This window comes from Diadema antillarum, unplaced genomic scaffold (assembly GCF_040938485.1).
Source record: "Diadema antillarum isolate AM-2024a unplaced genomic scaffold, OU_Dant_1.0 seq00001203_RagTag, whole genome shotgun sequence".
NCBI classification, from domain to species: domain Eukaryota; kingdom Metazoa; phylum Echinodermata; class Echinoidea; order Diadematoida; family Diadematidae; genus Diadema; species Diadema antillarum.
Window position 1 is genome coordinate 64432 of NW_027271996.1, and position 14590 is coordinate 79021.

Below are 14590 nucleotides of genomic sequence, written 5' to 3' on the forward strand. Positions count from 1 at the left end.
CTTTATGAAACAGGGCCCTGGACAACGAGAAAACTCTGAACAGTTTTTATTTGTGACCCAATGTCATGTCCAAAAAGTCACCAGACATCGATTTTTTAGTTTAAGGCAGTGTGTGAATGACTAGACTCTAAGCTTTAAAATGTTGCATAACTCAATCAAAGTGGACTTTCCTTACCTGTCTAAATAATGGAAGAAAGCACACAGTCTGGAAAAGTGTTTACTGAGAAAAGAGGCTTTGAAGTTTAGGATCTATTGAAGAGCTTAATCTCACCATGCTGTGCCCTGTGCAAGGACTGGGACAAAGGACAGGATGTAAGTCTCCTTAGCAACCACAATGAAAAGATTATCAGATTACGCTGAAATTTTGCACACCCATCAGCACATTCTATTCACGACTGATACTAACTTTCAAAGTAGGAGTAGTATCATTATTTGAAAAGTTATTAGAGGTGAAAGTTTGCAGAGGGTTTTTATGAAAAGGGGCCTATTAGACATACCCAATCACTATTCTACGAAAAAGTGCACTAGGAAAACTGCACAAAAGGCAACTTCCTATTTGTTTTATAATCCCAAATTTCAGAAATTGTAGGAGAAGAATTTCATAAAATGTAAAAGAATAAAACTTGACTAAGTTGATTCCACTAACCTAACCTGAATCCTCACAAATAATTCTTTCATGCAATATTTTGTTGGTTTGCAATGCATGGTGATCTCATATGTAGCTATACAAACTGTAGTTGGTTCAGACAAGTCTGGTTCTTTTCGTGTAAGTAAGTAGGTGTCCTCAGCAGAGGGATGGTTTTGTACTTGCATCTGTTTCTTTGTATGTGCACAAAGGGTATTGTTTGGTGATCTGTAAACTCAACTTGAAGCTGGGTTGTTGATGATCTTTCACATCCTTCGAATGTTTCAAATGAAAGAAGAAGATGAAAAAAAAAAGAAAGAAAAGAAACTAACATTGTTCAATTGTATGGCGGGTAATCCAAAGATATCAGAAGATATTCATCATATATATGGTATGTATGTCAGACCTGTCAGCTAGTATGTTTTTGCCATAGTTTATACACATTTTTTCTTTTAATTTTTCCCCAAACATGAAAATATGGTGCTGAAACCAAAATATGGTTTTTCTGGAAGTGTGTTTAGCATGCTTTAAATGTGACAATTTCTTATTTTTAACCAAATACACCTCTTGTTTTTAGAATATACTTTATGTGTGCATCAGAAGGTTTTCTCGTCTGCAGAGCTTGGCAGCCCTGCATCATTTTTCTTAAAGTCAATTCAAGTTTTGCTCTCATTTTCAGGTGACGAGTAAGATGACGGTTGAGGCGATGCAAGAGTGGCTGGGGATCGAAGAGTATATCAGAACTCTGATGCAACATCTTGTCATCAATTCAGCAGAGGTAAGCCTCACTCAGTGAGATGAATATCTGAATGATATTTATCCAAACACTTGATAGTGCTTGTAGTACGCTATTTGCTTATCGTCCAATTATGTATTTATACACACTGTAAAAGCCAAATATTTTGTGGTGGTTTTATTTTCGCAAAACTAGACAAGTTGACTTATATTTGCAAACTTAGAAATTCATTTAGATATTTCGACCTGTCGCACATTATGCATTGTATAATTATGGTATCATGGTGAAAACTTGTCTCTTGAAAATGTGTGAAGTGCCTAACTAACTGAGACGAAAGAGAGGTCATTTTGGAAAATGTGCACATTTTAAAGAATTTTAAAATATTGAAGCGGTACTACATGACATTGGCCCATTCCTGTATCTTTTTCAATTCATTACAGGGAATAATTTTCAAACTCAAATTTGATTAGCAGTTTCAGCTGGTGAAAAATATCTTCAGTGATATCCTATACACTATTATGTAAGAAAACTGCTACACAAAAGTTAGTTTGTGTAGCAGTGGTGTAAAAATACATAGCAAATTGCGATGCGATACCAGGAAAATTATTCCCTGCATTATGACTCATTTGAACCTTCTGTAGCACTGCAAGACATCTCTTTATTGCAGACATTATGTGATAGACGGTTGTAAATACTTAAATGAAAGCTGTGAATGTCTGTCTTAAATATATATATCTTCTGTTTGACCTTTCTCAATCGTCCAACACACACAAAGGCTGTTGCCACGAATAACAGGCTGGGCCGTGCAGATGATGACCCTGCCTATGACCTCATTACGGCCTCTTACTTCCACATGTGCAAGGACAGACGGAAGAAAAGGTGTGGACTGCAGTAGAGCTTGCGTTCTTCTTCCTTACATTTATATGTGTATATATATATATATATATATATTTTTTTTTTAGCAATACTCAAAATGTGAAATATCTGATTATGCCCAGTCCTCTGTTTTATTCATTGTCACTGTGGTTTTGTTCCATTGAAGCATTACCATCACTTAAAATCTTACCTTCAACATGTTTTTTTTGTGTGTGTGTTCTTGTTGTTGTTTTATTTTCACCCAATGGCAACTTTTCTGAAAAATAAAGAAATGAAAATGTTTTATCAGTGCTCAACTAATTCAAATGATTGCAAAATTGCCATAAATGCCCCCATGCACTTTGATTACTTTTGTTTTTGTGTTTGTGTATGTTTAGCTGTTCTGATGGGATCTTGAGCTGGCAAAATCATTAGCTTTTAACCATTATGTTGAAGATTTAAAATCACTTGCATTTCAACACTTAGAGAGTTATCGTTTGCCAATTATTTTTCATGGTACATCAGATCTGATGTGTGGAAGCACACGCAAACTACCCACTTCGTTGATCCAGACAGCAATGACATTTTGTGAGTATAACTGCCAATTGTTTGCCTATTTCTGAAGGGGAGTTTGTAGAAGGAAAATAGAGCTTTTGATGGTTATGATTGGTTTCAACAGTTTGGCTGAGATATCCAAAAACAAAGTAAAACAAATCAATCCTAACTAAAGGTGGGTCCCACCTTTCATCAGGATCACTTTGTTTTGGATCTCAGCCAGTTTTGATGAAACCAATTTTCATCAAATAAACTTTGAATTCCTCTTAGAATTAAATGCCCTTTCATATTTCATGGAAATTTTTCATTATCTCAAAATGTAGTCATCAAAAAACGTTGGAATCCTGAAGCAACACCTCAACTGAAACTGTGCCATCCCTTTAAGAAAAATTAAGTGAAGAAGAAAAGCAACATTTTCTTTGCAAGCGAAACTGATGGATGATTCATCTTATCTCCACATTCAATATTGCACGAAACCAAAGGGCGGGTGTGGCCTCGGACACGGACATCACCAAGCTGGACATGTCCACGTTGATACCAGTTCACCTGCTGTCGAGGGCAAAGTTCACCCCCTCCCAGAAGCTCTACATCAGCAGGGAGAAGCAGCTGTGGCAGGTGGGTTGCAATTAACCCTTATGGTACTTTTTGTTCGCTCATCGACACTCATCATGGAGTGTTTCTTAGCTGATCGGCAGGCATAGGTATCAGGAAACTAAATCTGGCAGTGATTAGAGATTACCTAATCCCCCCCCCCCAAATCCCTTTTGTGTCACCATGGCCTTCCTGTTGGACTGAGGCTCATTGCTACACCTGAGTGGGCTTTCTAAGTTTACAAATACAAGTAGGTCATGTCAGGATTGATTACTGCATGCTGATGAGAAAACTTGACAAGTGAAGTTAAGTGCCTGAGAAAATACACTCAGCAAAAAAAGAAAGTAAACACTTTTTCAAGTTTATCTTTCTCATAGACTATCTGGCTAAAAATGGTGTTTTATATACCATGTTAAAGGTAATTTAATTAGCTATCAACCTAGTAGGTCAATGAAAATGTTAACTTTACGCATGAGTGAACACATTCGTTTTTCTCTTCCAAGACACAAAAGTAAAAATTGCAAAATGGACATGTTGTTATTCAAGCGTATTTCCTCTTCAATATAATAATGGGAACAAAAGACAAATTTAACACAATAGAAATGCAAATTAATTTGCAAAAATCAACCTATGATCTCAATAATGTCTCTGTAACCCTCCAAAGATAAAGAAAGGCAAAAAATAATGGAGGAAAATGAAGAATCTTCTGTCAAATCTGCAGTCAAAAGACATAAGAGAAAAATTATGGTAACAAAGAGAGTTAAATTTGAAACGTTATTCCAAATTAAGAAAATGTTAAATAAGATTTGGATCTTGAATTTGTCTCATGCATTCTTCAATTCCTTAAGTAAAAGGTAAAATGAAGAAATTCTGTCAATTTTATCACCTTTATGGCTTATTCCCTATGTCATTTAAAGTTTGAAATGATGAAAAATGCTTATGTTCCACCTTCAGTTTCCCTACTATGCTTTTGTTTTGAATACAAAGGGAAACAAGGGAATGGAAATTTATTTTCTGCTGTTTCATTCATGTCTCTCATTGCTTTAAATTGATCTTTTGTTATCATTGCTATCTTGGAAGGCATTTGCAAATGAATTTCAATAAGTCCAATTCTGCAATTTTTACTTTTCTGCCTTGAAGGACAAAAACGAATGTGTTCACTCATGCGTAAAATCTCCCTTTGTATAAACCTACCAGGTTGATAGCCAATTAAATAATCTTTGATATGGTATATGACACATTGATTTTTATCTAAAGCTTCTATGAAAAATAGTAACTGAAAAAAAAGTGTTTACTTTCTTTTTTTGCTGAGTGTAGGAGGTAAACCCATTGAGGATGGACATATTTTGGTACAACATGCATTTCCCATAGACACTTGCCGGAGTATAATCGGAACTCGTCCTCAACGGAGTAATGTCTACACTTTTGGAATGATTCTGTTGTCACAAAATGGAATGTTTAATTTAGCAATTATTGTATTGTGTTTTGTTGTTTGTTCATGTGTCCTTTGCGAAATAAAAATTCTGATGGCAAATGTGATTTTGTTCATTTTTTTTTACCAGCATTTTATGTCTTTAATCTCTTTACTGTATCATGTATTTTATCATCTCTGTCAAACATCAATCTTTATTTCATCGAGTATAGAAAGAGTGCACCTTAGTAGATGAGCAATCTGCTTTGTAAGGTGCTATAATACCTAACGGTAACTCTTATATTTTCCTTTTGTACTGTCTTATTGCCTTGCGTCGATGTGAAAGATGAAATGTGAATCTAATTGAATATTTGATATTTGAAATGAAATGAGATCATGAAAATAACTAGATTTTCATTCAAATTTGCCACAAGTGAGCTTTACTCCTGATATTCTCTAATTTGTCTTCTTTGAATCATCTTGCTAAAATGAGGTACAGTGGGATGTTTCAGAAGATAAACTTCTAGTACAGTACGTACACACAAAATGTATCATTTTTGGTTCATTCAAGGCTGACCGTTTTACCATCCAACCATCGACCATCCGACTAACCAAGAAAGTAACAGGAGTGATGACTCTAGCAGTGTCACAAACCCAGAGAATGTTGGCAATTGGAACGGTCAGAGGTGAGTCACTGTTTGCAATGTGTTACCATAAACTAGCTCTCTCCAGCAGCAGATTTTCGTGAAAGTTCTTGTGTCCCTTTTTCAACCCTGAAAATTAGATTCCTTTCTTAAGCTTGTATATTGTAGAGGTAGGTAATTCAGATCTTTCCTCATAATTATAAAACTGGAAACTTCTTTATGATGGAGGTGGAATGAATACCTACTATAGATTTCCAGTGAATGTATTCCGATCCCCAAAATATTCCAGCTGTTATTCTCAGTACAAAAGGGGAGTATATTCTCAAGTGACATGGAGTTAGTTTTCATTTTGTTCAAAGAAAAAAACCCTCTATGTATTACCGTTAGATTTTGTACCTACTCTATGGAGACATTATTATTCAACCATGCAAAATTTTGTTACATTTGCGAAAGGGATATATGACCCGTAAACCATCAGGAATGCATATATTATTTTATTTGTGCCATATCATTTGTGGCCATGCATCACAAAACCAACAAAAAGTCGCATCCCTTGATTTTAAGTGAGGACTCAAAAAAAATGAAACGGGTCAACCAAGACAATCTTGGGTTTTTCATGTTTTCTGAAAGAGCTACAATGTATTCTTCTTCTACATTATTCCAAAGTTTGGGATCATAAAGAGAATGAGAAAGTGTGTTTTTAGCAGTTTTTCTAGAATCCATTTTTTGTAAAGTGGTGAGATTAGGTATGTCTTAGAGGCCCCTTTTCATTTCTTGAAAATCCTTTGCACACTCTTCACTTTTTGTGATGGATTCGTATGCAATCTCTTCAGATGGACACGTTGTTGCAATAAAAGAACAAAGAAATCCTCGGTTTAACGTGATGTGGGTCCTTTATTCTGTTACACAGCATTATCAGCGATATGTAACTGTGCATACTGCAAACTTGCGCTTGCTAGTGTGATATATTCAACAACTGTGTTGGAATGAGTGGTTCCTGTAAGATACAAACAAGAAGAAAATTATCTATATAACACGCCATACAAATCAGTATACTCTATTTCAGCTCTACACAGAAATAGTAAGACGATAATGAATATTTTCTTTCTTTCCTGATAACGTAATTAAGGCCAGAATATTTAAACAACGTTTATATCTATTCTAACTAACTCATGAGAATAGCTGTGTTATCTATGATCATGAGTATTGCTGTTATGTATCCTGTTATGTATCTGGTGTAATCTACAAGCAGGATAAACATAATGAACTTTCAATATTCTGTCTAAGTCAAACAAATCATCGTCGGTTAATAAACCTATTTAACACAATCAATATATGTCTTGAATCTTATGATTGTAAACGCTCAATGCCACATCTCACATCAATGTCACTATAAGACGTCCTGTCGCAAATTGTGCATTAATAACAACGAGCATTAGATTCTCCCTAGCAACCCTTTTTGTGGTCTTAAATGAGACTATCAAAGAATCTACAGCTAGACATATCACTATAACTTCAACTTTAATATCCCTCCGCGTGCATGAACTTCGTGCGTGGAGCGTTCCTAACACAAATACCTTAATGATATACATACGCGAAAGGATATAATCCAACTTTTACGTTTTAACGTGAGCAATACATAATATAAGAAAATCCGTTTGAAACTCCACGGATTCACATTCACAATACTATCATTTCGGACCGTTCTCCGATAGGGAGAGGTCTTTACAAAGACCGTCCAAAACGTTCAACGTATTCTCATTAACACTTTCCACACCGCGGACCATGCACCACGCACGCTACACTGAACGTTAATGCAATTGAACAATGCACGGAACAATAGACGCTAATACGTAGTACAGCGTATACGGCGATGACCTTGACCTTGACCTTGAACATACATAACCTTATATCTCATTCACGGTTTTTCCTCTTATAGTCTTAACTCCCTGACCATGGAAGCTTTGTTTGTTCCTTAAATGATGCACAAATCATAAAAGAACGATTTATGACATACCTTGGATTGTTGGACTTCATCACATTGTCCAAGAAACCCAAACTGTAAGCAAACTGCTGTGGCCAACTGCTGAGCAAACTGCTGCTCTTGTGGAACGACTGACCGGAACTCTTTGCTAACAGTCTATAATTCAGACCCTAATTTTGAGACTCATTCTATATTGTATCATTCCATGACATCCTGCCCCCTTGAACGTGACGGAAGTCACTTTACAAACACTCAAAACGTGTACAATAATGCGATTGTTTACACAACAATGAACGGATAACCGCTCAAAAGTCGAGACCTAAATAGATCTAAAGGTGAAATTCAAACCAGTTGACAAACGAACACTCAAATAGAATGCTTTCTAAAGTCCAAGCAGAGTAAATTTAAGTTTCACCATCTCCATTAGGGCAAGAAATTGCTTGTTTGAGTTGATAACCAAATTCAAGAACTTAGTCGCCCAAATGTTCAGAGCTGACGATGAAAAAACAAAGGCTACAGTGAATCCTTTCTTTAGAAAAACGCGATTATTTACTCAGTCCTTCAGTTACACCTTGAAGGTCTACTCTCTCTGTCCTCTTCATGAGAAGAATCAGCTTGGTCACAGGTCTCTTTGCGACTGACTTGTCTGCGTAACGGAGCTCGACGACGCGAACCAGCCCATCGTCTCCAGGGAAGGTCTGCAGGATTTCAGCCATTCGCCAAACGCCGCGCCTCTTGTCTTCTCCGATGACGAGCACAACATCACCCGCTTGTAGGTTCTCTGCTGCACGTTGGTTTTTCGAGCGCGGTGAGAGCTTTTGTATGCAGTCCATCCAACGTGCCCAGAACTTGTCGACCATTGCGTTGCACAGCTCTCTCCGCTTCCTGAAGTCTCCGTTGTACTGCGCACAGGGGACATCAGGGCTCGGAAGATCTCCTCTCCCGATGAGGAAATGGTTCGGAGCAAGAGGGGGATGATCGAGGGGTGAAGATGACACAGCTGTAATCGGTCGACTGTTGATCAACCCTGAAATCTGGCTGAAGACTGTTTCCCATTCAGGGAAGGGCAAACGATCAGCTTTCACGAGATGCTTCATGGCTTTCTTGACCTCTTGCACCATGCGTTCGACAGCGCCCTGATGGTGAGGTCCACCAGGAGGCCCAAATTTCCACTGCACCTTGAAGCTACTACAGTGTTCCCTCAGTTCTGTCTGGTCCAGTCGTAGGTTGAGCGTGTTGATCGTGTTGTAAGCACCACGGAAGCAGGTCCCATTATCACTGATGATGGTGGCTGGTGCACCCCTGATGCTGATGAAGCGATCCAGGGCTTGCAGGAAAGCTTGTGTCGAAAGGTCTTGGACACAAGTGAGATGAACAGCCCTGGTAGCCGCACATGTGAACACAGCACAGTAACCCTTGGCAGTAATGTTGCGGCTTACCTTCACGTTTATCGGCCCGAGATAATCCACCAGCGTTGTCTGAAATGGCGGTGAGAAGGGCTTCACACGACACTCTGGGAGGTCCGCCATTTTCTGTTCGACTGGTCTCCCTCTATGCCTACGGCACACGATGCATTCCTTCACCACGCGTTTGGAGAGTCTCGTGTCACCGACAACCCAATACCTTCTCCTCACTTCCGCCGCTGTCCTGAGTTGTCCTCCATGAAGAGCAAGGGAGTGTCCATCTCTGACGATCAGTAGACTGATGTGGCTTTCCCTTGGGAGGAGATAGGGATGACGAGTGTCGTATGATATCGGAGCATGGCGAATGCGACCTCCAACGCGGTACACTTTTTCTCCTTCGTCGAAGAACGGATCGAGGCGCATTATGTTGACATCTTGAAAGTTGATTTCCTTCTGCGCTTGACGTATCCAGTACAACTCGGCCTCTTTCAGGAGTTTGGCAGACGGCCACTGCGAAATCTGCTGGGTAAGCTTCTTGAGCCACTCTTTCTTTGGAACATCTCTCACAGATAACACTCGAGCTGTGACCATCTTCAGCCTTTGCCAATTCGAGAAGCTGGTGGGATCAACGATTGCGGTAGAGTGAGCTACTGCATTGACTTTCAGCGCTAGTGTCTTCGCATTTCGAACGTGGAATTTCTTCCTCTCTGGATCCGAAGTGTCTTCCTGGATGTTCTGCGGTGTCTTTGGCCAGGACTCAGGTGGTTGCTTCAGGTAAGTTGGTCCCTTGATGACCTCAAGCATTCCTTCCGCGGTGGTGCCTCTAGAGACGACGTCAATGACATTCTGATCGGTCGGCACGTAGGCAATGTCCTGGTGAGGGTCGAACTCTGAGGTGATTTCGCCCACTCTGTATGCGACAAACGAGCGAAAGGACTTGGACTGTCCCCGCAGCCACTTTACTACAGTCAAACTATCCGTCCACATCTTCGAATAGGAGATGTTGAAACGAAGGGCATCTTTCAGAGCAACCATCAGTCTTGACAGTAGGAGAATGGCCTGAAGCTCCTTCCTTGGCATACTCGTTTGTTTGAGTGGAGTGAGTCGGGCTCTTGCAGCGATGAAGGACAACTGTACTTCCGTTTGTTCAGTCTCTGACCACCTCAACCAGACGCCGATGCCCATGGCATCTTCAGACGCATCACTGGCTCCGTGTAGAGAAACCTCTGGCAATGGCCTTTTCCCTCGCAATGTCTCAGGAATGAGACATCGTGGGATCTCTATGGTAGACGCTGCTTCCAAATCCACCTTGATCTCACTGACGATTCGACAGAGCTCAGGTCTGTCGTTGAGTGGCGTGTCCCAGTCGACATTTAACTGCCATAGTTGCTGGAGTAGAATCTTCGGCCGGATCAACAATCCAGAAAGCATACCAAACACATCATAGTATGATGCCGTGTGAGCCAACAACTTGCGTTTGGTTAGGAGAGCATCTTCCATGGGCTTGACTTCTTTTACACTAAGTGTGTCAGTCGAGAGGTTCCATTTTGTTCCTAGCACAGATGCGGTCTGAGTGTCCTCCTCAGAGTCGCACACTTCCTGTACGTTCGACTGCCACTTGCGAATGTCAAACTTGCCCTTAGCTAGCGTTTCTACAAGCTTGGCTTTCAGATTGACGGCTTCCTCGACATTGGTGACCGATTCACTCAGATCGTCCATATAGAATTGATCGGTAACGACTTTCTTCAGGTGCTCATCATCGGGTGCGTGTCGATCTATGACATGCCTGAGTGTCACAATTGCTGCCGTTGGAGAAGGCCTGTCTCCGAATGTCACAGTAGTGAGTTCATAGACCTGAATGGGTTGGTTCGGGTTTTCTCGAAAGACGTACCGATGGAACCTTGCATCTTCCGGGCTGATCTTGATTGCCTGAAACATTTTTCTGATATCAGCGATGACGCCTACTTCGTTCTCTCTGAAACGCAGAGCCACGTTGAACAGATCAGCATTAAGGTCTTCACCCTTCACGAGGTACTCGTTCAAAGAATGACCTTGGAATCTTGCCTTGGCGTCGTAGACGATCCTGACTGGGGTGGTAGGCGAATCTTTCTTTACCGCAAAATGTGGCAAGAACCACATTTTTCTCCCAGATTCTCTGTCTTGTCTAATTTCTGTGTCACTGACACGACGTGAGACACCTCTGTGTTGCAAGTCCCTCATCTGCTTGCAGTATACGTCCCACTCCTCAGGCCTATCTCTGAATTGACTCTCTAAGCCATGCAACCTCTTAACGGCGTAGTTGTAGTTGTCTGGCAAACTGTCAGGAGACTTCTTCCACGGCAGTCTGACTTCATACGAGCCGTCCTGACGCTGAGAAACACTTTGCTCCATGGTTTTGGTTGCCCCTCTGTTCAAGATCTCTGTTGAGCACTTACATCGTCTCGGTTGCAAAGCTGCTGTCTCGAGGCCGAGGAACTCCTCTAGGGGACCGATTGCCGATACGTTGACGTAATTAAGCAGAGCTGTAGGGCCTCCTGAACGTCCTCCTTGGATAAACCATCCCAAGGGGCATCTCGCCGCCACTGGCTCGTCAGGTTTTTCCCCAAGGATGTACTCCTCCCATACCATCAAGTGCGTGTTGTCAACGCCAAGCAACATGTCAACAGTTTCAGACGAGGCGGCGTGAATATCCACTTCCCTTAGATGGTGATACTGCTGGAGGTCTTCTGCTTCCACGACAGGGGCTTCTCCACAAGGCTTGTCTATTTCTGTGACGGAAACTGGGTACGACAAGTTTCCCCCGATGTCTTCGATGAAACAATCTAATAGTCGAAGCTTTCGTCTGATCCTGGTACCGCCAACCAGACTCAGATCGTGATCCTGGTAGATGTCTTCCTCGGTCTTGGAGAAGATGCCCTCTCTTACCAGGGTGGCCTGACTCCCACCATCTAAGAGAATCCGCACCAGCTGACGATTATTTCCGTGTCGCAAATATCCCATCACAGTGGGGAGGACACTCTGCAGTGCGCCTGTGTCCTTGTTTGCGACAGTCTTCACACTCGCTGAAGTGGTGTGTGGACGTGTAGGTGGCACATTGAGATCCTGCGGAGATGACGAGCCTTGATATTTCCCTCCATATACAACAGGGCAGATAGCAGAGAAGTGTGAATCATCTCCACAACTCTGAACCTTGCATGGCGACGCAAACTGACATAGCTTGTGGTCGTATGGGGATTTCCCTGCAGGACAGTTGTCATGACCACATCTGCTACAGATGTCATTCTTTTTCATGACGTCATACTTTTCCTTTAGACTGAGGTTCCTGAACTTGATGCACATTTTCAGGAAGTGCGTATTCGAGTTGACATGAAGAGGACACTTGGGAACCCCGGAACGCTTCCCCTCTTTAGATTGGATCTGTTTAGGTGGATTCCGCGCTGCTGCATTTGAAGACTTGCTTCCTCTGTTTTGACTCATCTCACAGGTACTCGTCTTCTCTGGGAATGGTGACTTCGCCTTCTCTTGGAGTAGGAGCTGTCTATGTAGCCATTTGACCAAGCCTCCAAGGGAGTCACTGATGTGCTCGTCTCTGACATCTCTGTAGTAAGCGATGCGATGTCCCTCAGGCATCTTTTGCTTGATCTGACTTAGCATGATTTTACTATTCAGCTCTCCAGAGAGGCCGATTGTTTCGGCCTGCATCTCAAATACCTGCAAGGTTTGAACAAATCCAGTCATGGCATTTAGACTAATCTTGCCCTTGATTTCGTACGGCTTCAGGTTTTCCAAGTCACGGAGTAGACTGTCGACAACTCTGTCTTGGTCTCCGTACTTCTCATCAAGTACCTGCCAAGCCCTCTGCACATTAATGCAACCCTTTATCATGTTTCGTTCGCGAGCATTAATCATGGCTTGAGTGAGTTGGTAGAAACACTCTATCTCTGTGAGGTCAGCAGCACAATGTTGAAACAAGGTACGGAAACGCTGGTAGTCCTTGATGTCACCGTTGAAAGTGGGGAATTTCATCTTCTGCATCTTAGGTGTGCAAGATGAATGTCGATGCATCGGAGAGGGCGGAGTTAAGGGAGCAATCGGTTCTGGACTTGTAGATCGAGGTTGCCATGACGCAGCCTCGGCTTGCGGTGCCGGATCTTGAACAACAGATGGTGTAGAAGTAGGGGGAGTTGACGGCGTCACGGGCTGGGAGGTAGGCGGCTCACCACAGCTTGCGGACCCAATGGACTTCCTCGCACGTACAATGGTCTCCACAAACCTACTCTCACACTCTCCCATCCAGGTCTCCTCTTCTTCGAATGTCGCCTCATCTGTTATATTTTCGACCAGCTCCGCATGCTTGCTTTCAACTTGTTTGAATTGACTTTCCGCCTTGGCTATGTACCCCTTTAAGGTGTCGACCTCACCAAAGGTGTCCTTTAATAGCCTGTCGATTGAGTTTAAGGTGCGTGTCAATCCCCCTTTGGTGTTTCTCCTGATCAACTTTAACTTCTCTACATCAGCCATGGTATGGTTCTGGAATCACAGCCTCTTGATGGTGAGTAAGTTGTTATAGCACGATAAACATCAATTGTGTAAGTGGCATCCTGAATCCAATATACAAGAGTTGTTGAAGCTGTGATGGATTCGTATGCAATCTCTTCAGATGGACACGTTGTTGCAATAAAAGAACAAAGAAATCCTCGGTTTAACGTGATGTGGGTCCTTTATTCTGTTACACAGCATTATCAGCGATATGTAACTGTGCATACTGCAAACTTGCGCTTGCTAGTGTGATATATTCAACAACTGTGTTGGAATGAGTGGTTCCTGTAAGATACAAACAAGAAGAAAATTATCTATATAACACGCCATACAAATCAGTATACTCTATTTCAGCTCTACACAGAAATAGTAAGACGATAATGAATATTTTCTTTCTTTCCTGATAACGTAATTAAGGCCAGAATATTTAAACAACGTTTATATCTATTCTAACTAACTCATGAGAATAGCTGTGTTATCTATGATCATGAGTATTGCTGTTATGTATCCTGTTATGTATCTGGTGTAATCTACAAGCAGGATAAACATAATGAACTTTCAATATTCTGTCTAAGTCAAACAAATCATCGTCGGTTAATAAACCTATTTAACACAATCAATATATGTCTTGAATCTTATGATTGTAAACGCTCAATGCCACATCTCACATCAATGTCACTATAAGACGTCCTGTCGCAAATTGTGCATTAATAACAACGAGCATTAGATTCTCCCTAGCAACCCTTTTTGTGGTCTTAAATGAGACTATCAAAGAATCTACAGCTAGACATATCACTATAACTTCAACTTTAATATCCCTCCGCGTGCATGAACTTCGTGCGTGGAGCGTTCCTAACACAAATACCTTAATGATATACATACGCGAAAGGATATAATCCAACTTTTACGTTTTAACGTGAGCAATACATAATATAAGAAAATCCGTTTGAAACTCCACGGATTCACATTCACAATACTATCATTTCGGACCGTTCTCCGATAGGGAGAGGTCTTTACAAAGACCGTCCAAAACGTTCAACGTATTCTCATTAACACTTTCCACACCGCGGACCATGCACCACGCACGCTACACTGAACGTTAATGCAATTGAACAATGCACGGAACAATAGACGCTAATACGTAGTACAGCGTATACGGCGATGACCTTGACCTTGACCTTGAACATACATAACCTTATATCTCATTCACGGTTTTTCCTCTTATAGTCTTAACTCCCTGACCATGG

General features: G+C 41.3%; 1 protein-coding gene across 1 annotated transcript in view; it reads left to right on the forward strand.

Moving 5' to 3' along the window:
* The window catches only part of LOC139744680 (uncharacterized), a 43932-nt gene that overhangs the window by 12256 nt on the left and 17086 nt on the right, over positions 1 to 14590 (forward strand). The window contains exons 8-12 of the mRNA XM_071655104.1: positions 1305 to 1403; positions 2137 to 2240; positions 2742 to 2804; positions 3254 to 3386; positions 5345 to 5459. Coding sequence (XP_071511205.1) covers positions 1305 to 1403; positions 2137 to 2240; positions 2742 to 2804; positions 3254 to 3386; positions 5345 to 5459 — 514 coding nt within the window. The remainder of the gene's footprint in view (positions 1 to 1304; positions 1404 to 2136; positions 2241 to 2741; positions 2805 to 3253; positions 3387 to 5344; positions 5460 to 14590) is intronic.